General features: G+C 42.1%; 1 protein-coding gene across 2 annotated transcripts in view; it reads left to right on the forward strand.

The window, feature by feature from the left end:
- TEX9 (testis expressed 9) overlaps nucleotides 1-22,307 on the forward strand; it is a 47,125-nt gene that overhangs the window by 7,428 nt on the left and 17,390 nt on the right. Inside the window, exons 4-9 of one of the 2 annotated variants that reach the window (XM_056572383.1) lie at nucleotides 2,890-2,969; nucleotides 3,593-3,638; nucleotides 12,592-12,671; nucleotides 12,755-12,933; nucleotides 15,626-15,708; nucleotides 15,840-16,013. In XM_056572383.1, the coding sequence (XP_056428358.1) occupies nucleotides 2,890-2,969; nucleotides 3,593-3,638; nucleotides 12,592-12,671; nucleotides 12,755-12,933; nucleotides 15,626-15,708; nucleotides 15,840-16,013 (642 nt within the window). Of the gene's footprint in view, nucleotides 1-2,889; nucleotides 2,970-3,592; nucleotides 3,639-12,591; nucleotides 12,672-12,754; nucleotides 12,934-15,625; nucleotides 15,709-15,839; nucleotides 16,014-22,307 lie in introns of those variants that run through there. The other variant, XM_056572384.1, reaches the window with a different exon arrangement.

The following is a 22,307-nucleotide window of genomic DNA, read 5'->3' on the forward strand; positions in this document are numbered from 1 at the left end:
AAAAAAAATCCAAAATAGTGTATTTTTGGTCACTTTTCATATAATGAAAAAATGCCATCATATGGATTTTTAGGTGCAAAATTGAAAGAGTTAGGATTTTTGAAAGGTAAGGAGGAAAAAATTTACAAAAACGGAAAAACCCCTGGTCCTTAAGGGGTTAAAGCTCGGAAAAAAACTTAAGGGCAGAAGGGGTGTTAGGAGTAGTTAGGGAATATAATCTGAGTTAGTTTAGAAAATATGGTGTGATGGCAGGTACTCTTTAAGCAACCTTTTATACCTCTGGAAACTCCATCAAATAAAGTAAATAATATTTATTTTATTTAAATGTAATGCTGCTTCTCCTTAAATCAGCTCCTTCCTAAGATAAATGGGGGTCCTAGAGTTTAGACCCTCATCAGTCATAAGGTAATGCATATCCTAGCAAAAGCGATCATTTTGTAAGATGAGGATATCCCTTTAAATACCATGTAAAATAATGTATTGACACTTATAATTAAACCTGATAATGAAGGAGCTGCAGTCCTGGTTAGGAGGTGAGGCAGGACCCTTCATTTACTGAATGAATGGCATCCCAAGGAGCGGGACCTCTCTTCATAAAGTGGTGGCACAATTTAGAGTGCCATGATTTTGTAAGATTGAGTAAAATAAGCCTTTAAGAAATCTCAAGTGACTCATTGCGAACTCCACTATAAAAGGTTTGATTAGTTTAGGATGTAAGTGTTTGTAATTACATTTCATTGTTATGTACACCCTTTTCTATAGCTCTGTTGCATCTAAAATCTAAAAAGCTATTTTTTAAATAGTCTTAATTAAAATATCATTTGGTTGTGTGTATGCAGCTTTTATGCAGACTTCCACAGATACAGACTAAAAACCCTGTATACTTTAATTGTGCAGTTTTAATCCCTCCTATCTGTCTTATATTAACCTACATGGTCTCTTTTACATAAAGAAATCGTTTTTTTCCCACTTTGTCTATAGTAGACGATTGTGATACCTCAGAATAAAAGAGTTTAGGATATTCTTTCTATGGTGATGGACATTTGAGTAGAGCTTGGTGTTACCTTCTCTGGATCCCCCTTCCTGTAAACTGAGAACTTTATTGTTAAGGGAGAGGGGTCAAAAGTGAAAAGGCAACATAAGTAAAATATTCTTGCTGATGGGCCATAAAACAGTCATATTGGCTTATAGAGTGACCTGACTGGCTTAAAGGAGAACTCCGGCTAAAGTAAACTTATCCTCTATCCACAGGATAGGGGATAAGTATCTGATCGAGAGGGGTCCGTCCGCTGGGACCCTCCGCGATCTTCGGGACAGGGCCCAGGCTTTCTCAGTCTACTAGTAGATGGCACGCCCTCCATTCATTTCGATGAGAGCGCCGATGATGCCGGAGTTCTGTACCCGGGTCTTTTCGGAGCTCCCATAGAAATTAATGCTGCAGGTGGCACGCACTCCTCACTGAGGATCAGCTGCTGATAAGTTTATTTTTGCCGGATTTCTCTATAATATTTTGTCTATCCATTGGCTAGAAAGGGAGGAAAACATATTAAAAGTGAAGTTAGACAGCATTTAACCCCTTAAGGACTCAGCCCTTTTGGGCCTTAAAGGGGTTCTCCGGCGCTTAGACATCTTATACCCTATCCAGCGGCGGGACCCCCGCGATCTTGCATGCCGCACCCGGTTATAATCAGTCCCCGGAGCGTGTTCGTTCCGGGTCTGATTACTGTCGATCACGCTTCCGCCCCCCTCAATGCAAACCTATGGGAGGGGGCGTGTAAAATGGGGGGAAAACTGACAATTTACATATTTATTGGGGAGGGGATTTTTCACATTTTTTTAACTTTTACTTTTTTTACTTTTCATTTTACTCTTTAATAGTCCCCATAGGGGACTATTTTTAGCAATCATTCAATTGCTAATACTGTTCAGTGCTATGCATAGGGCATAGCACTGATCAGTGTTATCGGTCATCATCTGCTCTGGTCTGCTCGATCTCAAACCAGAGCAGAAGACCCGTAGAAGGCAGCGGAGGCAGGTGAGGGGCCCTCCGTCTGCCGTTCTGAATGATCGGATCTCTGCGTCAGCGCTGCAGGCGATCCGATCATCCATTTTAGTGACAGCAGCACTGCAGATGCCGTGATCTGTATTGATCATGGCATCTGAGGGGTTAATGGCAATCGCGTATGTTGGCCATTTCCGACGGGTCCCTGGCTGCTAATAGCAGCCGGGACCTGCCGCGCATGTTCCTAGCATCGCTCCGATGCTCGCGGTCATGTATAGGACGTAAATGTATGTCCTGGTGCGTTAAGTACCCCCGCACCAGGACGTACATTTACATCCTGCGTCGTTAAGGGGTTAAAAGGGGTACTCTGGTGGAAAACAATTTTTTTTTTTTTAAATCAACTGGTGCCAGAAATTTAAACAGATTTGTAAATGACTTCTATTAAAAAACTTAATCCTTCCAGTACTGATCAGCTGCTCTATGCTCTTTTTAAATTTGTGTTTTTGTCTGACCATGGTGCTCTCTGCTGACAACTCTGTCCATGTCAGGAACTGTCCAGAGCAGGATAGGTTTGCTATGGGAATTTGCTCCTGTTCTGGACAGTTCCTGACATGAACAGAAGTGTCAGCAGAGAGCTCTCTGGTCAGACTGAAAAGAACTACTCAATTGAGAAGTAATTTACAAATCTATTTAACTTTCTGGCACCAGTTGATTAAAAAAAAAAAAAAAAAAATTCCACTGGAGTACCCCTTTAAGTTTGTGATCTGCTCCCTTATTTATATTTGTTAATAGTGGACAAACTGACTTCAGTTATTGTTGATTGTATGAATTATTTAGTGCTATATGTGTGTGGTGAATTTTACATCTAAGACTTTTTACTACAACAGAGAGAGCAGCAAAAGATCATATCACGACCAGCACTGTCGCAGGTTAAGCTTTTTGATGAAGACGAGGAGGAAAGTTTAAGGTATTTTTTTTCTAAAGTAACTATTTCACAAATATTTTTATGTAGTAAATCACATGCACACGGATAAGCAAACATTTTTGGCAATGACGCTCGGAATGCCAGCTCTTGCCTCCATTGCGTGAGGAAATTTAACATATAAGCAATACTAGCTATATCTCAGCATAGGGACCACAGATCTATATTATACCTTGTTTTAAGCAAGTTTATGTGCACTTTGGGGGAGATTCATCAAAACCTGTGTTTACTAGTTGCCCATAGCAACTGATCAGATCACTTCTTTCATTTTTAACAAGGCCTCTGAAAAATGAAAGAAGCGATCTGCTTGGTTCCTATGGGCAACTGGGCAACTTTTTCTCTACACAGGTTTTGATAAATCTCCCCCTATAACCCTGTGTATTTGGTTTAGTGTGGGTGATCCATCTATCAGATTTCTTTTAACTATACATTGTAGTTAAATGACCATTGCTCACTTGCTGTCAAACCAAGAACACCCATTTCCATTTTTTTCCATCAGTTTTCTGATTGCCATCACCATGTTAATGAGATCCCAAAAATATCTGACTGTTGTTGATATTTTTATCTATATGGTTGTTTTAATTTTTTTCCCCATTCCTTCCTTCTAGAAAACTGATCTTTCCAGAAGTACCAACTTTAACCCTTCCCTGTAAGGTAATTAGATTGTATAGGAGGTAATTTTGTAAAACGTAACCTCTTAATACCGTCAACACCCCTTTTTACAGCGGTAATTGAATATAAAGCTCTAGATGCAGCAGTTGTCAGCAGCTAACACCAGCCTGCAACTGTTGGCATCTGTCTTTAGGCTGACCCAAGCAGTTTAACCCCCTCCATGCTGTGATCCATAGTGATCGCAGCATGCAGAATGTAAATACCTGTAAGGGGTCTGATTGGCACTCCTGCGAGACAATCATGGGGTACCGATAGATTACCATGGCAGCAAAAGGCCTTCTAAAGTTCTCCTTACCTGCCATAGGAGGATCTTCTTTCACAGGCTGTCTCAAGCAGGCTGCACAAGAATATTGCAGATTTGTCAGTTAATTGTAAAAAGAATCTTATAATTGTTTTATAAGATTTTTAGCGGCGCAGCGTTTTTTATTCATCTTGGACCAAATTTCTTTTCATTTTGTAGTGCATTTTATGGTAAAATAAAAGGTGTCTTTAAAAAGTACCATTGGTCCCACAAAAAACAAGTCCATGTGACTCTGTATGTGAAAAAGTAAAAGTTACAGCTCTTAGAATAGAGGAGTTACAAACATGGCTAAAATTCCTGTTGGGGGAGGGTTATACTATGCGAAAAGGTATTGTAATGGAATTTTTCCCCCTTAAAACGGTGAGCCCTGGAGCAGTGTTTGCTTCATAGAGTATGAGAAATGGCTGCTATAGGCAGCCAGGACTCCCCTCTTATGCCAAGCAGCAGCGATCGGGAGCTGTTCATGACCACTGCTTGGTAATCATGGGGTCACGATCAGCTGGGATGACGGCAGGAGGGTCTCTACCTGCCTCTGTGCTGCCCCATCGGAGCTCTAAATGTGCAGACAGTCTCAGCCACCTGAACAAGTGAGTGCAGATAACACTAATCAATGTTATGCCTGTGGCAACAGTCCTTAAATCAAAAGATTGCATATAATAATCCCCTATAGAGACTAATATAATGTGAAAAAAATAATGTAAATAACATATACCCTAATAAAAGTTTAAATCACCCGACTTTTCCCATTTTTCTAATTATAAAATGTATATTAAAATAAACATTTGGTATCACGGCTTGTGGAAATGTCCGAACTATTAAAATATAACGTTATTGAAACCACATGGTGAATGGTGTAAATGTTTAAAAATATCAAAGTCTAGAATTGCTGATTTTTGGTCACTTCTTTTATCATAAATAATAAAAAATAAATAAATAAACAATCGAAACAAACTGATAGCATGGATAAAAACTACAGATCATGGTGCAAAATATTACCCTTGGGGCTTAGTTCCAGGGGTCCAAACAGGACAATTGTAAGCATAATAATTTTCTTACAAAAAGGTTATAATTGTTAAAGTAGTAAAATACTACTGTGAGGGCTACACAAACATTTTTACATTTGCAAATCTTTGTGCCTAAAGTGCATGCTTTTTATAACACTAATTCAGCCATGTGAAACCTATATGGTCCAGATACACAAGAAATAAGTTCATAAAATGACCAAAGAGAAATAATTTTGCTTATAAATAGTAATTTAGAACCTTGTATTGCTTGTCAGTGTGCATGGAAAAGCTCCTTTACTGAAAAGACAGGTGTTCTGCTCACATTAATGAAAGCTAGATTATACACTACACTTAGGCACAGCAGGGAGATAACCACACATCCTTCCCTCACTCCTCAGAATGGTTTAAAATAACTAGTTGCAAGGACCAAAAATTACTTGGTAACCATGGTTTGTTTGTAAAATTAAAGAGACAGAGACCCCTCACATCTTTAGCAATAAATTTTTTTAATGAAGTATAATAAGGAAAGTGTTTTTTTTATTTTTATATATATATATATATTTATTTTTATTAAACAAGTTTTCAGAAAACAAGAAACAAAATATAAAACGGTCCCCCCCCCCCATGTCAGTGTCCCCAGTCCACCTTTCCCATGTACAGAATACACGCTTTGAGTCATATTTGAGAAAGCGCCCTCAGAAGGCTACATATAAATCGGAGATAGATAGTCATAAACATTTTGCAGTTTACAAACAAACAAACATTACAAAACCATACATCCCGCCCCTCCCCCACACCCACAGAAACAACCCCCCCCCCCCATAAGTCCCGTGTCATATCCTCCCAAAAGGATTAAGGCAAAACTTCAAAAATGGAAAAATAGTGCAAGACAATGTATGAACCGTTCAAAGATTTCAGAGATATTGTACAATCACAACTTAACAAGAATAAGTTATCTACAGTAGTAGAGCATGTATGTTCACCACTCTAGGGAGTCCGCAGCAGGTATGGGTGAGCATACCCATAAGGGATGACAAAAAAAGAACACAGGTAGGGCCCTACTCAGAAGCTGTGAAAAAGTCTCACAACTGCAAAACAAACAACGGCACTGGACGAACACAGGGCCACAAGACAAATAGGACAAAAGTAACACCGGGAAGACAGCAGACAAGACAGGCCGACAGATTATCTCACTCCCCCAACAACACTACCATAGGGGTCCTACGCAGGTATGTGGAAGGCAGACCTGGAGTATCTATCCAGGGTCCCCAGATAAGCTCAAATTTTTGCAATGCTTTCCGTTTAAGATAGACACCCTTCTCCAACCTAATAATATGGTTCAATTTCGTTATGAGCTCAGATAGAGTAGGTGTAGAGGACCTCAGCCAATGTTGTGCAATCAGCTTGCGAGCCTGATAAAAAAATTCTACTGGCACCAATGTAGAAACCGAATTTTGGATGGTCGAGCAAGGGCATCCGTTTGGATAAAAGGAACGGAAGTCCAGATTCCTTCTGTACCTCCTTCCAGGTTTCTATAGTGTCACGCACTTGATCCCGGTTGGAAGCTTGGCATAAGAGGTGTGAAGTAGTACCGGCAGCGACCAAGGGGAAGCTAGAGCCTCTTCCCCCGCTAAATTAGAGAAATTAGTGGAGCCAATCAAGCTATGGCGAAAAAGACATGCTATGTTATAACTTCTGATACTGGGAAAATTTACTCTCCCCTCCGCTTTACCAAGCATTAGTTTCTGCAAGGCTACACGCGGGAGCTTGCCTTTCTACAGGAAGCGTTGGAAGGCAGAGTTGAGGCTCGTAATATCAGCATGCAGGAGCGGGAGTGTTTGTAGAGGATATAAAACACAGAATCTAAGGGGCTCTTATCAGGCTTGGGAATTACCTTTAACCTCTTCAGGACGCAGGGCGTATGGATACGCCCTGCATTCCGAGTCCTTAAGGACCGAGGGCGTATCCATACACCCGTGGGAAATCCGGTCCCCACCCTAGCCGGTTGGGGACCGGAGCCGGATGCCTGCTGAAATCATTGAGCAGGCACCCTGGCACATCGCCCAGGGGGGTCCTGAGACCCCCCCATGTTGGCGATCGGAGAAAATCGCATGTCAATTCAGACATGCGATTTTCTCCAATTCCGGGCTGATCGGGTCTCTGGTGACCCGATCACCCGGAAAATAGGGCTGATCGGAGTTGTCAGCAACACCCCCGATCAGCCTAAAGGATTGGAGTGAGATTGCAAAGCTGCGATCTACTCCTATCCCCTGCCATTACTCAGAACGGAGTTCTGACCAATGGCAGCGCAGGACAGGGGGTTGCCATGGCAACCCCCGTTCTGCCCGCCCCTGGATGTCGAGGGGCTCTGGGAAGAAGATGGAGGCCGTACCTGCAGGAGAAGATGCCTGGGGACCTGAGATCTTCGCTGGAGCCTGCAGGATCCTGATCAGTTAGGGAATCGACAGTGGGGGGGGAATTGAATGTGAAAGTAAATCGATCTTTACTGTGGCAACCACTAGGGGGGCCAAACTGCAACTCCCAGCATGCCCAGAGAGCCAAAGGCTGTCTGGGCATGCTGGGAGTTGTAGTTTTGCAACATCTGGAGGGTCACAGTTTGGAGACCACTGTTACAGTGGTGCCCAAACAGTAGCCCTCCAGATGTTGCCAAACTACAACTCTCAGCATGCCTCGACTGCCCAGGCATGCTGGGAGTTGTAGTTCTGTAACATCTGTCCCTTCAGATTTAGCAATTTTCATGACATTTTTGAAAATTGCTGCTCTGCTTTGAAGCCCTCTAATTTTTTCAAAAAGCAAAAGTATGTCCATTTTATGATGTCAACATAAAGTGGACATATTGTGTTTGTGAAGAAAAATAAAATTTATTTGGAATATCCATTTTCCTTACAAGCAGAGAGCTTCAAAGTTAGAAAAATGCAAAATTTTCATGAAATTTTGGGATTTTTCACCAAAAAAGGATGCAATTAACGCCGAAAATTTACCACCAAAATAAAGTAGAATATGTCACGAAAAAACAATCTCAGAATCAGAATATTCGGTAAAAGCGTTTTCGCGTTATTAATTTGTAAAGTGACGGTGGTCAGAATTGCGAAAAAGGGTTCAGTCCTTAAGGTGAAAAAAGGCTGCGTCCTTAAGGGGTTAATGTAAGCTAGTTTCGATGCTGGAGATAGTACGCCCGTGAGCAATATTTCATTAAAGTATGCTGTCAGAGAGGGTACCACCTGATCCAGAAGGAGTTTGTAAAATTTACTGGGGTAACCATCTGGTCCCGGCGCCTTCCTGTTGGCTAGGGAGTGGATGCCAGCTGCCACCTCCTCCACTGTCACATCTGCATTGAGCTCCTGACTCTGTTCATCGGATAAGGATGGTAAGTGCCATTCCCTCCAGAAACCTTGCCCCCTCGTCAGTAGGAGTAGGGGTTGAGGAATAAAGAGCAGCGTAATTGGATCCCAAGACAGAGTTGATCAAATGCGGTTCGTGCGTTATGTGCCTCGTCGAATTGCGCAAATCTAGAATGTGTGCCATTCGCGCAAGAAGCCAAAACAAGTCCGCCTCAAAATGAGACCTATAGACCCTTTCTTTTCTGTCTAGCCAGAGTTCATATGAGGTCTTCGCTTTCTGCCACAGAAATTTATGGGCTGTAGTGGGGGAGTCTAGAAAACAGGAATATGCCTCTGACAGGGATGCGCTTGGCTTTGCATGACTTTCCAGAGTTTTGCACTTAACCGTTTTACTATAATACATGATCTTACCCCTAAGGACCACCTTCGCGGTTTCCCAATAGAGGGAGGGATTATCTATATGAGATGCAATGTCGGTCTGGAATTCCAGCCACCAACCCCTGAGAAGACTGAGAAAGGATTCATCTTTTGTTAGATAAGACGGAAACCACCATAAGAAATCAGAGCCCTTGGGGCACGATGGTAGAAGCTCCAGAACATCCGGAGCATGGTCCGAAATGACCAGATCCTGTATGTCCATTGCCCCCAAGCGGGAGCACAGCAGGGGACTAACCAGGAAATAGTTGATGCGAGACCAAGAAACGTGTACATGTGTACAAGTGTGTGTACTCACGCCCCTTCCGGATGTAGGTGCCGCCAAGAATCTAATAGCCCCGTTTGCGTCAGAAAAGGGGGAAGGACTCTATCACTCTGATGCAGAGAGGTAGTCGGAGGGGTCATTCGTCTACGATCCACTAGCTGGTCTACCACCGAATTCAAGTCTCCACCCAGGATGGTAAACGGACCAATAACTGTATCTGCTAGAGAGTGGAAAAAGGAGGAGTTATCAAGATTGGGAGCATAAACATTGTAAATATAAGTGTTGCCATCGTGGAGCAGCTGTAGTTGTGAAAATACCCTCCTCTTCCTGGTCATGTTAGAGAATGCGGTGAGCGAAAGATTTATTGATTAATGTCAATACTCCAGATTTGCCTTTCACTGCTGAGTTGCCCACCACCTTACCCATCCATAACTTCTGCATTCTCTGAAAGTCCTTTTGCGTAAGGTTGGTCTCCTGGAGCAAGACCACGTCCGGATGCAGGCGCTTCAGAAAATGCAGAACTTTCATGCGTTTTTGAGGGAAGCGTAGTCCCTTAACATTCCATGTCACAATCTTACACATATTTGCCAAATAAACCCCTGGGGGCAAGGAGGAGTGGACAAGACTGGATAGAGTACGTATAGGAGATGGTACAAAGAAAGGAGCCAAAGGGACACAAACAGAATAGTAAGAAAGGGAGAGGAGGTGCCATCTTAGGAAACAGCCACAACCTAGGAGACCGAAATACATGTGGACTGCGTGTTGCATATGCGACCCGGGGAGGGCAACCAACACATGGAACGGTAGAAAATATTCCAGAAGTCGAACAAAATCATCAACGTAAAAAGCCCAGGACAGGCCGATCCCTAGTATAGAAAAAGGACGGCCGTCTAGTGGGTAAGGGACTTCACTTTTTTCAGGCATGTGGGCTGTCAGAACTCCCACCCTGGACCTCCTATACAGCTGGGGAGTAAGGCACTGGAGCCCGGAATAGCAAAAGACAATAATCAGGCCCTCTGGAAACAGCAAGACACCTAGAGGAACTACCGGTCAGCCAATGACAGGGAGGGGAGCCCCTTGTACACTACATAGGAACGATTAGGAAAACAATAAATGAGAGATAAGCCCCGAACCCCCACCCGCTAATCCAAGTGAGAAACCTAGCAATGTTCAGTATAGTTGAGCTAATCTGTGGAAATGGCTCAATAGTAGTACTAAAATACAACTTGTACCCGTCCCCGGCTACAACTTGGGAGGAAGGGAAACATAAGAAGGAGAACAGAGAAGGCTCAATTACATATTAGAACAGTAATGGTAATCCCATCAGAAGGGGTAGTCACTCCATAAGGTAAACAACATGGACTGACCCCCAAACACGAATAGAAGAATAACCCTACAGGTCAAGAGCAACGGAAACAACGGAGAGACAATACATCTCCACTAGTTCTGTGAACAGCAATAGATAGGCATAAAAACAATACTCAGTCTGGAGAAGAGGATCGGCTGCTTCTACTCCTGCTACGTCTTCCAGCTGACTTGCGGCGTTTCCTGGAATCACCTGGAGATCTCGTGTGTCTGCTCCTGCGCCTCGATGAGTGAGAAGACAGGATTCCATGAGAGAGACGGAAAATGACGAGGAGATCGTGGGTGACGAATAGGCTCCCTCGAGATTTGCTGTAGCTTCTGCTGCTGCCGGATTTGTGTAGGTAGAAAAGGAGCCTTCCATCGGTGGAAATTTTGCCATAGGCTCTCCGACGTTTGGCTACATCAGCAGAAATGTCCACAAAAATCAATAGCTTCTTATTGCGAAAAGTAAGTGGGGGATGAACGTTTATGATAGGCCCTCAGGAGCTGCACTTTATCATTGTAGTCCAACAGTTTGAAAATAACTTGCCTGGGGCGGGAGGTGTCAGCTTGCTGCGGCTGAGAGGAGGTAGTTAGGGGCCAGCCCACACGATGAGTTCTTTCCACTCTGCATTTGTGTGCAAGTCCATGTGCCTTGGGCAAAAGTCTTGCAAATCAGAAGGAAGGAGAGATTCGCTGAGCCCCACTAAGCGCAGATTGTTCTGGCATGACCTGTTTTTCATGTCTTCCAATATCCGTTTCAGGTTGGCTAAGTCTGGTAGCAAGACTGCTATTTTCATCTTCCATAGCTATAATGCGCTGTTCCGCCTAAAGACGGACCGTTTGAATGCCCAAATCGGTCTGAAGTTGTGTTAACGTGGAGCGCATGGTGTTTTCAAGGTCGACTGTATAGTAGGTATAATAAGCTCTACCAGGGCTGCCGCCAGTGTCTGAAGATCCATAGGTGAGGAAAAGGAGACCTCCGAGGCGCCCCCCAAGGGAGGGAGCTGAAGGGGCGCATGTGGCTCAGGGGTACCCTCCTGAGGTGCAAACAGCAACTGGCTGCTGACAACATCCATTTCTACACGCGGGTTCTGTGCGCCCTTGAAAGGCGCTGAGGTAGAAGCTGGAGCCGGTATTTGAGTGAAAAGCGACGCTATGGCTGGAGAACCCCCGTGTTGGGACCCTTTACTGAGATACCGGTCCATGAGGCAGGGCCAGCTAAAATTGCAAACAATCGCTGTTAACAGGAACGTGGATGGAGAGGTAGCGGGGCCCCCAAATCCTCTCAGTGCCTATGAGCACTGTATGGTAGGGGTGCAGTCTGTCACTCAGGCAGTTATGGAGACAGATGGGGGGTGCAGAGCGTGAGGAGGCCGTGCAGGAGGTGTGCCCCGTCTTCTCTGTGGCATGGCCGGAGCGGTAGCGTGTTTAATGGCAGCCCCTTATAAGCTCTGGGGCTGCCTGTCACTGAAAAAGCTGCCCCCGACTCCTGTGAGAGCCCCCGTCTGGTACCTCGGTGCTTTTTGCGGGTGTATGTGTCCGAGCTCATGCAGAAGATAGCGGCCCTCAGGGGGAAGCTGTGAGAGACCACTGAGGTGTTATTGCTGCCGCCTCCGGCGGAACGGGGATGCTGGCCTCCGGTCCTCCCGACACTCTCCTGAACCTCTGGCTGCAAGATGGGGAGGTAAGCACCCCTTGTGGCGGCCAGTACGGAACCGGAAGTCCAAATGCTTAGTTTTTAATGAAGTATTAAATAAAAAAAGTTCTTTCTAACAACAGTAACGCTTTAATTGTTAACCTGGAAAACTTCTTTAATGTAACAATAGAGTGCAAAAAATGTACTGGGAATGCAGTAGAAAAGAAAAAGCAATGATAATTGTTTCCCTCTGCTTTTCCAAAGATTAAAACCAATGAAAGTTAGTTTAATAAAAAAAAATTATTGCTTCAATTTCTTAAAGTACTGAAAAAGTGCTGGGTGGAATATTACCTTGACTTAGAGCTCCTTAGTTTTTGTGATAAATCCAGTGGGTGGACAAATGACACCCATATGGCTTGTCACTTTAGCCCAGAACTTAGACTGGCTTGAAGATAAATTGCACCATGGTTTATAGGGGCATTCTGTAGAGACTATGGCAGATATGAATTGCTAAGGGGGTGTGATTGTGCCTCCATTTTACAAGTCACTTATTGTGTATCTAAACTAAAGGTTTTAATTTTACAGACTGATGGTAAAACAGACACAAAACCTTCAGCGCGGAACAGACCACATACTGCAACCTCTGCAAAAAAACAAGTACCAAGGTAATTCTACAGATAAATTGACACAGTAAACATTTTATTGATTTAGTTCCCTGTGATCTAGAATATATCTTATTTAATTCAAGGCCTCGACCTAAAACAGCCGACACACGTATTGCCAATGACGTTGCAATCCCAGCAGATATTGCAGACTTCTCTCTTGCAAAAACCATTAGCAAGATTGAAAGCAAACTGGCTGAGGGCGAACTGCCTGAAAACGCTGAAGATGACGTCATTCCAGGAATAAACAATGAAATTGGAGCAGGTATTTTAGTCCTCAATTAGCCAGGATGCATCTTAGTTTATTCTTGTAGAAAATGTTGCAACATAAATTTAGTAATATATGTTGTTGTGTCCTCTAGGCAGTGCTGTGCTTCTATTTAAAGTAACCAACCAATCAGATATCTTCCATAATATTACTGCTGCAAAAATCCAGCAGCTAAGTTTTACAAAAATCCACCTCTTTAGTTCTGAAAACAAAACTTAACACAGGTTCCACCATTTACAAGAGGTGCTTGGGAATGGCCACTGAGCCTAATAATAATCTGACACTTTCTGTAGAAAACTTTTCAACACTCTCATCATTATCATCATGTGCAGGATTACAATAAAAGATGACACCAGAATATAGGTAACAAAGGATCTACCACTAACAATACAACACCTCCTCCTTCTTGCAATCTGCACATGCCACAGAGCATGCTTATAACTCTCATATAAGTCAATTTCCCAGCTAGTGTTGCAGGAACTTTGAGAAGATTGCTACCCCAAAATGCTATAAATAAAATAGAATGTAAAAATAAAAATTGTAAAAATTTCTTTCATTTCAGTTTGTGTATATTCTTTTTCAGACTTTACATTTTTAAATGTTTTGCCATATAGTGCATACCTGCAGTATACAGCACTTATTAAGAGAGCAAGCAATAATAACTCTAGAGATGTTTTTTTTTCCATTTTACAAGTGACCAGATATTATCTTAAAGGGGTACCCTGCCCCTAGACATCTTATCCCCTATCCAAAGGATAGGGGATAAGATGTCTGATAGTGGGGGTCCCGCCACCGGGGACCCCGCGATCTCGGCTGCGGCACCCCAGACATCCGGTGCACGGATCGAACTTCGCTCAGTGCCGGATGACTGGCGAAGCGGGGCGGAGGCTTGTGACATCACAGTCACGCCCGCTCGTGATGTCACGGTCACGTCCCCTCAATGGAGGCGCTGCACCTGATGCTCTAAACTAATGCTGTGTGCAGCAGGGAGATTGCGGGGGTCCCCAGCGGTGGGACCCCCGCGATCAGACATCTTATCCCCTATCCTTTGGATAGGGGATAAGATGTCTAGGTGCGGAGTACCCCTTTAATTTTCTAACATTTTTCCTCTTGTGGGTCATTGTAGAGTTTTAACTATGCAGTTTTCTTTGACTGGAGTGAAATTAACAGGTATGACGGTGGGTGACCGGTGTAGCATTTGTGCTAAAGGTGTGAAGTTTTTTGACAACATTAAGGCAAAGCCCATGCGGCTGTGAATTGTCAGAGTGCGAGTAATGTATTTGCTTCATCCAAAGGATGTCTGTCACCTCCACTACTTCTTTGCTCCCTTGATATTGAGCTACAGTGTCAGCATTGGGTATGAGCCAGTGAGACCATGAACCTCAGACCTAGAGCCGACAATGCTGGCAAATGATGCATATAATACTCTGCTTTTGTGTCGGAACAGTGATCAAGGAAATATTTCACTAAAAGCATTAGTCTGTAATAAGTTCAGGTTTTTAAAAGTCTGTTTTATGCCAGAAAGTAATATTAGGTCATGATATTCTGTCATATCTAATTCTGGCTTAGGTCTGACTGTCCTGTTGGTTGCTGACACTCATCCTTTTTTTCTACCGCAGCTCTGCATGCTTGTCACATTGAGTCAAGCGTCACATATTTGACACATTGTACAGGCATTATGAGTTGTAAGGGAAGCATTATACGCACACTTTTTCATTTATTTTTGTAAAAGCCTCAAGGGTTGGTGACATATCCACCATAAGTATCTTACTGAGGTTTAATAGCGGCCAAATAGAAAAATATGATATTTAGAACGTTTAACCCTTTTATTGTTGCTTTTGAATTTCTGTAAAATGATTAGAGTAGTTGTCACTATTTCCACAAACAAGCATTTCTATTTAAGTAAAACGTTCTAGTAAGTATATTTTAAAGATTTTATAGTGGGATTGTCCTGAACAAAATGTCATCACAAGTAAGTACAGCGGAAATAAATGTTTCATGCAGTATGTCACATAGCCAAAAGAGTAGCAATATGGGATATTTGTAAGTCCAAAGATGTGACAATGTAAAATAAAGGGAAGTATATACATATAATAATGGAAAATAGGCCGATTGACTTTCTTAAAGGGTTACTCCGGTGAATAACTATTTATTTTAAATCAACTGGTGCAAGAAAGTTAAACAGATTTGTAAATTACTTCTATTAAATAATCTTTATCCTTCCAGTACTTATCAGCTGCTGTATACTACAGAGAAAGTTATTTTCTTTTTTTAATTTCTTTTCTGCCTGACCACAGTGTTCTCTGCTGACAGAAAATTCACTATACATGGCAGAAAGTATGGCAATAAAAAGAAAAAAAATGGGATGTATATGACAATATACAATGACATTAAGGGGATCACTCCATATCAAGCTGCTGTTTGTCTGCCAAAAATACAGATACATATTGTTCAGCAACAGCTCTTTAGTTTTGAATTAGCAGTCATGTTTTTGGTCTAATGTGTAATCCCATACTTATTTATACTGAGTGATATCTGTGTTATACGTCCCTTTCATATCTAGTGTGTATTTTCCTACCTCATTTTCTAGTGAGATAAAATCGTAAACTGGGAACTTCTTTTTAGCAGGATGTACTACACTGCACTGTTTTACTATGAATAGCTATAACAGGTTTTCTGTATTCTGCAGAGGCTCAGATCAGATTTCTGAAAGCAAAGTTACGAGTAATGCAGGAAGAGCTGGACAGCGTTACTCATGAATGCAATAAGAAGGTAAAACCTGATTTATTTATTTTTTACTTTCATTAAGGAGCAACTCTGAGGAATTTCAGTCCACTTTGTCCCTTGTTCACTTATTTTTCCACAAACCGATGGGCACGTTTAATGTTTTTTGTAATTGACAGGACGATGAAAACCGCAGCCTTACGTCTCGGGTAAAAGACCTTGAAGAGGAGCGTGTGAGGCTACAGAGAACAGCCAATATACAGCAGACCCAGGCAGACAAATATAAAGCTCTATTTGAAGAAGCTAATAAGAAGAGTGATGGCTTACAACACCAACTTTCCGCATTAGAGAAGGTGTGTTGCATGCTCCTGCTTTTTCTTAAAGGGTACCTGTCAAATCCCCCCCCCCCAAAAAAAATGTAATGTGTTGCTCAGTACCTCATCCTGATCACGTACATCTAATTATGTGTGTACGACCTATATTTCTCTCAGAATTACCTTTATTTACTTGCCATCATTGCTCAGTGAGGAATCTGTTCATGCAGAGGCAATGGGGCGTGTCCCTCTCTTCTCCTCACTGTGATAACTCCTCCCCCTCCTTCACTCTGCTCTGACTCAGAGGGCCCTGGACCTGCCTGCAGCCCTGTCAATCACTTATGGTGTCCATGACATGTCGATGACCACTGGACACTGCAGGACTGGTATGTGACCAAGGAGGCAGGGGGACCCCTAGTGGCCATTTTTTAGTTTTTACATGCTTTATAACATATCAAAAGTTATTGTTTCTGACAATGCCCATTTAAAATGTCATGTTTTAGGGTACATTAACACTGGTGGATTACCTGCAGCGGATTTTGCTCCCATTGACTTCAATGGGTCAGCAGAAAATCCTCAATAGGGGCAGATTTGTAGATTTTCCTTTGGACCCATTGAACTCGATGGTAGCAAAATTCGCTGCAGATTTTCCGCAGCAAATATGTTGCGGAAATTCTGCAGGTAATCCGACTGTGTGAGTGTACCATTAGAAAGTAATCTCACAAATACCCCAAGAGCTAAGCCAGAGATCCCAAGATTCCCCCAAAATTTTACTTTTAATATATAAACATAAAATTGTAAGTGACAGAATAAAGTCTAAAAATAGGTGTTGCTGCATTGACCAATAGAATTATGGGTACGTTCGACATGTATTTATAAATATCTAAACTACAAAGCTTCTCATATCCAAAGAGCAGCCATGTTTGTTTGTTTTAGTTTTTTTGTCTTATCTATGCAATTTCATCATTGAAAGGACAAATATAGCATTGCATAATGCCCATATTTTACTATTGCTGTTCTGCTAACATCTTCTTCTTGATGGAAGTAATGTTTGTAATGCTTGTTTTATTAGTTAGTTGGTCATAATATAGGCTGGTGATTCTCTTCAACTCATATGAGCAATGCAACATAATCTGTCTTCCTTCACTAACCATTTAGAACCATTTGTTCTTTTCCTAGAAAGTAAATCCTCTTTAGATGACATTAGAGCTTTACCTTGTGTCACAGGCTATGACATTAACCCTCAGGGATGTGGGGTATTATGCTAGATGATTTTGTCATTTATATAATGGTTGTGAGCAGTTGCCTTACAGAAGTGGGAGATATGATGGTTTTACCCTTGAGGTAGCTACAGTTGGTAGAATGTGTCTGCACTTTACAAAATAGAAATTGATGTTAGGTTTCTATTGAGCATGTTGTATGTTACCAGCAAAATGCATTAAAGCTTTAGGATGTAAGGCATTCCATACATAATGTGTGATTTCTATCAGGGTGCAAAACAATGCATCTATAAACATTTGTGCATGATCTGTAGATGAAGGCTATGTTGTTTCTGTGTATATACTACTTTAGGGTATGTTCACACATACAGGATGTGCTGCATATTTTGTGCATCTGATTTTGATACCCATTAACTTCAATGGGTAACAAAATCAGCTGCAGAAAATATGCAACAGATCCTGCACGTGTGAACGTACCCTTAGGGTGTATTCACGCATATTTGATGTACAGGTTTTGAAGCTGCAGATTTGATGCTGTGTTCAGCTTTAAATCCTGCAGATCAAGGATGCACAGGATACTGTACATGCAAATACACGCTTAAAGGGGTTGTCTGGGACTTCTGTGGGTGTTGTATATTGTATACACATTTTCATTTTTTATTCCCAGAACTCCTCATTTGTTCTTGTGCTGGATCACAAAGCTGATCTGCTTCAAATTTCTCTATTTCCTGTGATGTCACATTTGCTCTTACTTCCTATACCTTCCAGTGAATGTGATGTCACAGGATGGATGGGGGCAGGCATCCCTCTAATGGGCTGGCTGGAATTTCACATGGATTTACCTCCGCCCCCCAAGGTGGAGCTAACATATGAGTACAATGGAAGCTGCAGCACTAAGAGCAGCATGATGTGGAGGAGACCAGGGGCTGATAATTACCATGCGGGTGGTGGCTCAGTGGTTTGCACTGTTGCCTTGCACTGAAGTCTAGGGATCAAATCCCAGCAAGAACAACATCTGCATGCAATTTGTATGTTATCCCTGTGTTTGCATTGGTTTTATCCCACATTCCCACTATCATATAGTAGTAAATTTGGTATTTTGATTGTGGGCCCTGCGCAATGGGGACAGGGACCAGTGTGAGCAATGGCAATCTCTGTACAGCACTGCAGAGTAAGTTGTCTGGTAAAGACCTAGTGGTCATGGTGCCATTGGCACCAATTACAAAGTTAGAGGTAGGCCCTTAAAATTATTTCAGAGACTTAGGCAGTAAGTAATACTACCTATGCCACGTGCCACGTCAGAGAGACAGCGGGATATTGAGGAGGTAAACAAAAAGCTAAAATACTGGTGTAGGAAGGAGAGGTTTGGATTAATGGAAAACTTCTCTGTCTGCTACAGGCTCTACAGTAGGGACAGGTTGCACCTATATTGGGAGAATGCAGCTGAACTCGGGGAGAAGATGGCAAGAGGGTTAGATGAGTATTTAAAGGTACTGGGGGAGGGCAATTACACAAGTAGAGGTCAGGAGCCACAAAAACATTGAACTTCATGAATACAAAGTTTGATCAGCTTACAGAAGCCATTGGGAAATCGTCCTCAAAAACAAGACATAAGATATTTTTAAAAGTATCTTAAATTCTTACTGTGAGTGATACATACCTTATGGGAATAAAAGGGTCAGGAACAGAAGAAAACCAATGTGGTTAAATTATAATGTAGAGGGCATAATAAATAACAAAAATAAAGCATTTAGGCCACTTAAAACACCAAGTGAAGGAGCATAAAAAATAAATAAATAAATAACAAAAAGATACCCATTCCCCGGAGAAAGTAAAGCTAAGATTCCAAATTTATATATAGTTTTGTGGGAAAAGATTCAGTAGTTGGGGTGCAGTTGGGTTACTGGGCTACTTCTATGAGTATAGGGACCTACTTTTAATGAGGTCACCATAAAGGGTCAAATGAGCGTGTACACACTGATCACAATGCGTCTTAGATCTTCATGCTCATTTCCATAAATGTTGCCTGGCAGCAATAAATCAATGTATAAAATGCAGATTCGGTATGTTATAAATCCACACATATGGTGAAGAAATATTAAGGGAATAATTGGATTACAACCTATAAATAATACACAGTATGTAGTAACGGAAAGTGAGTGTATGAGTAAGCGTCCTATACGGGCAGATCCATGCCTGATACATGCACTGATCTAGCAGATCTGAGCTTGTTTAATGAGCCTTTTAACGCCTTAATGATTGAACGCCATCTATGTCAGCAGAACAACCCCTGTTTACACAGAGATGTGCTGCTGGCCAACAAATATTTTAGGGCCGCACCTTCCCAGCGGTCAGCTGACGAACAAGTGATTGCTCATGTGTCAGCTGATCGTTGGGTCTTTTACATGGGGAATCATTCTGCCGGTTTAGCTCACGTATCACATGCTTTTTCAAGGGGACAAGACAGTATTGAGAGCACATTGGGGAGACCATAGGCCAGATTATAAATTTGTTGGAAAGCAGTTAGTGTTTAAACAAAATCCAGAAATGAGTAAACAGATATGTATTTTCTTGGGAAGAGATTAAAATAAACTAGTAAATAATTCATCTAAAACTTTGTTTATCTTGGGCTTAGGAGTGCAGTGGGCTGTCCTACACAATAGTCAATGTTAAGACTGCCCACTGGACTCCTAATAGCAAAATGAGAAAAGACTGGCCTGTTTTTTTCAATGTGATGAATAAAAACATACATAGCAGTGAATGGAAACCTTTTGGTTCCTAAGTGCTAAGCAAAAAAAAACAATGTAATTCTGTATCTAATAATACATGAATCTAGTCACTGCTTTTGGTTGGGTGGCTTACTTTTATGCTCTATCTCTATGCTCTTGTGATCTATTTAGACTAGGTATAGCATAATGTTTATTATGTTAAAGCATATCCAGTATATAGTATTTTAAGAATGTGTTTGGTTACTCTCAGCTCCTGCTATAAAATAATGTATTATATAATATAAATTTACATTCACATTCTATTGCAATGATATTGTTTGGCAATGGAGGACATATGAAGAAGAAAAATGCTCAGGTAACAATGATGTCTTAATGTTAAGAAGAACAGCCCGGAATCATTTACTGTACATTGCCATGTCTTTGCTAGAAATGTTTGTACCCTAATTGTGAAATTTTTCCCTTTCACGCCAGCTGCTGGGTACAAAGGGTTAACCTTCATATTTCATTTCCAGCACTGATAGCGCCATGTACTGTTGAAGAAGTTAAATATCACAATACAGATGAAGGTTAAAAGCAATGCATTCCCTCAGGGATGGGGGTGAGGAGGGATATGAGGTCATTTTCTATTTTCTTGCTTTTGAAATATTAGCCAAGGTAGGACCTTGGAAGAGACTCTGTAGGACTTGCTAATAAGGGATGATGTAATAATGTCCACAATGTTCTTGCAGTACCTAGGGAACATGCAGCGAATACAGATTGGTGGAAGTCATTTTGTCGGGGAGGTGGAAATTGTTATCTTCAGATTTTAGAAATACCCCTCTTCTTGGTTTCTATATCAGCTTTTACTCTCGCAGTATTTATTACCCATTATTTATATGGCACCAGCAACTATTGATGCACTATACAGAAAGTGCCTCCCAGCAGGCCTTACAGTCTAATTGCAAGCACTAAGGCTCTGTCGCTATTATCATAGGAGGCTAATTTAACAGTGAATATTTTGGGTGTTTTGAGGAAACTGTAGTACACAGAGACAGTGCCGGTGGAGGACATTAAAACTATTCTATACCGCAGGATGGAAGATTAGGCAGTTTGTAGCCAAGTCTTTGCACAGAGCTTCTGATATAAACTGTGAGAGCTTTCTTTTTACAGCCTAATATATATTCTTTATAAAGAACATTTTTAAAGGGTTTCTCCGCCCCAGACATCTTATCCCCTATCCTAGGGGATAAGATGTCTGATTGTGGTGGTCCCGCTGCTAGGGCCTCCCACAATCTCCCACAACACCTGGCGTTCTAAACAAACACGGGGTTTCTGCGGCAGTGTTCGTGACGTCACGACCACACCCCTCGTGACTTTACGCCATGTCCTCCATTCAGGTCTATGAGAGGGGGCGTGTCATTGACACGCCCCCTCCCGTAGACATGAATGGAGGGGGCGTGATGTGACATCATGAGGGGGCGTGGCCTTGGCGTCACCATCACTGCCTCCAGCTCCAGCGTTCTGAACAAAATGTTCAGAACGAGGGAGCACCGGAGAACCCCTTTAACCCCTTAACGACCATGGATGTAAATATGCGTCCTTTTGCGGAGGTACTTCGCGCACCAGGATGTACATCTACCTCCTGTACATGACCGCAAGCATCGGAGCGGTGCTCGCATCATGCACTGCAGGTCCCGGCTGCTATCAGCAGCCGGAGCCCCGCCGGTAATGGCGAACATCAGCGATCACGCCGATGTTCACCATTAACCCCTCAGATGCCATGATCAATACAGATCACGGCATCTGCGGCAATGCGCACGTTTAAATAGATGATCGGCTCGCCTATCTAAGATGGCGACCGAAGGTCCCCCCACTTGCCTCCGGCCGTCTCCTGGGGTCTTCTGCTCTGATCGAGCAGACCAGAGCAGAAGATCGCCGATAACACTGATCAGTGCTATGAAAAATCCCCTCCCCCAATTAAAATGGAAATTGTCCCTTTTTCCCATTTTACCCCCAAAAAGCGTAAAAAAGAAAAATCATTTATAAACATATTTGGTATCACCGCGTGCATAAATGTCCGAACTATCAAAATATAATGTTAATGATCCCGTACGGTGAATGGCGTAAAGGTAAAAAATAAAAATAAGTCCAAAATTGCTGCTTTTTTGTAACATTTTATTCCCCAAAAATTTTATAAAAAGTGATTTATAAGTTTTATATAAGAAAATGTGGTATCAAAAAAAAAAGTACAGATCACAGCACAAAAAACGAGCCCTCATATTGCCCTATATACGGAAATTGAAAAAGCTATAGGTGGTCAAAATAGGGTGATTTTAAACATACTGATTTTGAACAAAAAGTTTGCGATTTTTTTTTTTAAGCGGTACAATAATAGAAAAGTATGT

The sequence above is a fragment of the Hyla sarda genome, chromosome 4 (assembly GCF_029499605.1).
Source record: "Hyla sarda isolate aHylSar1 chromosome 4, aHylSar1.hap1, whole genome shotgun sequence".
Lineage (NCBI taxonomy): Eukaryota > Metazoa > Chordata > Amphibia > Anura > Hylidae > Hyla > Hyla sarda.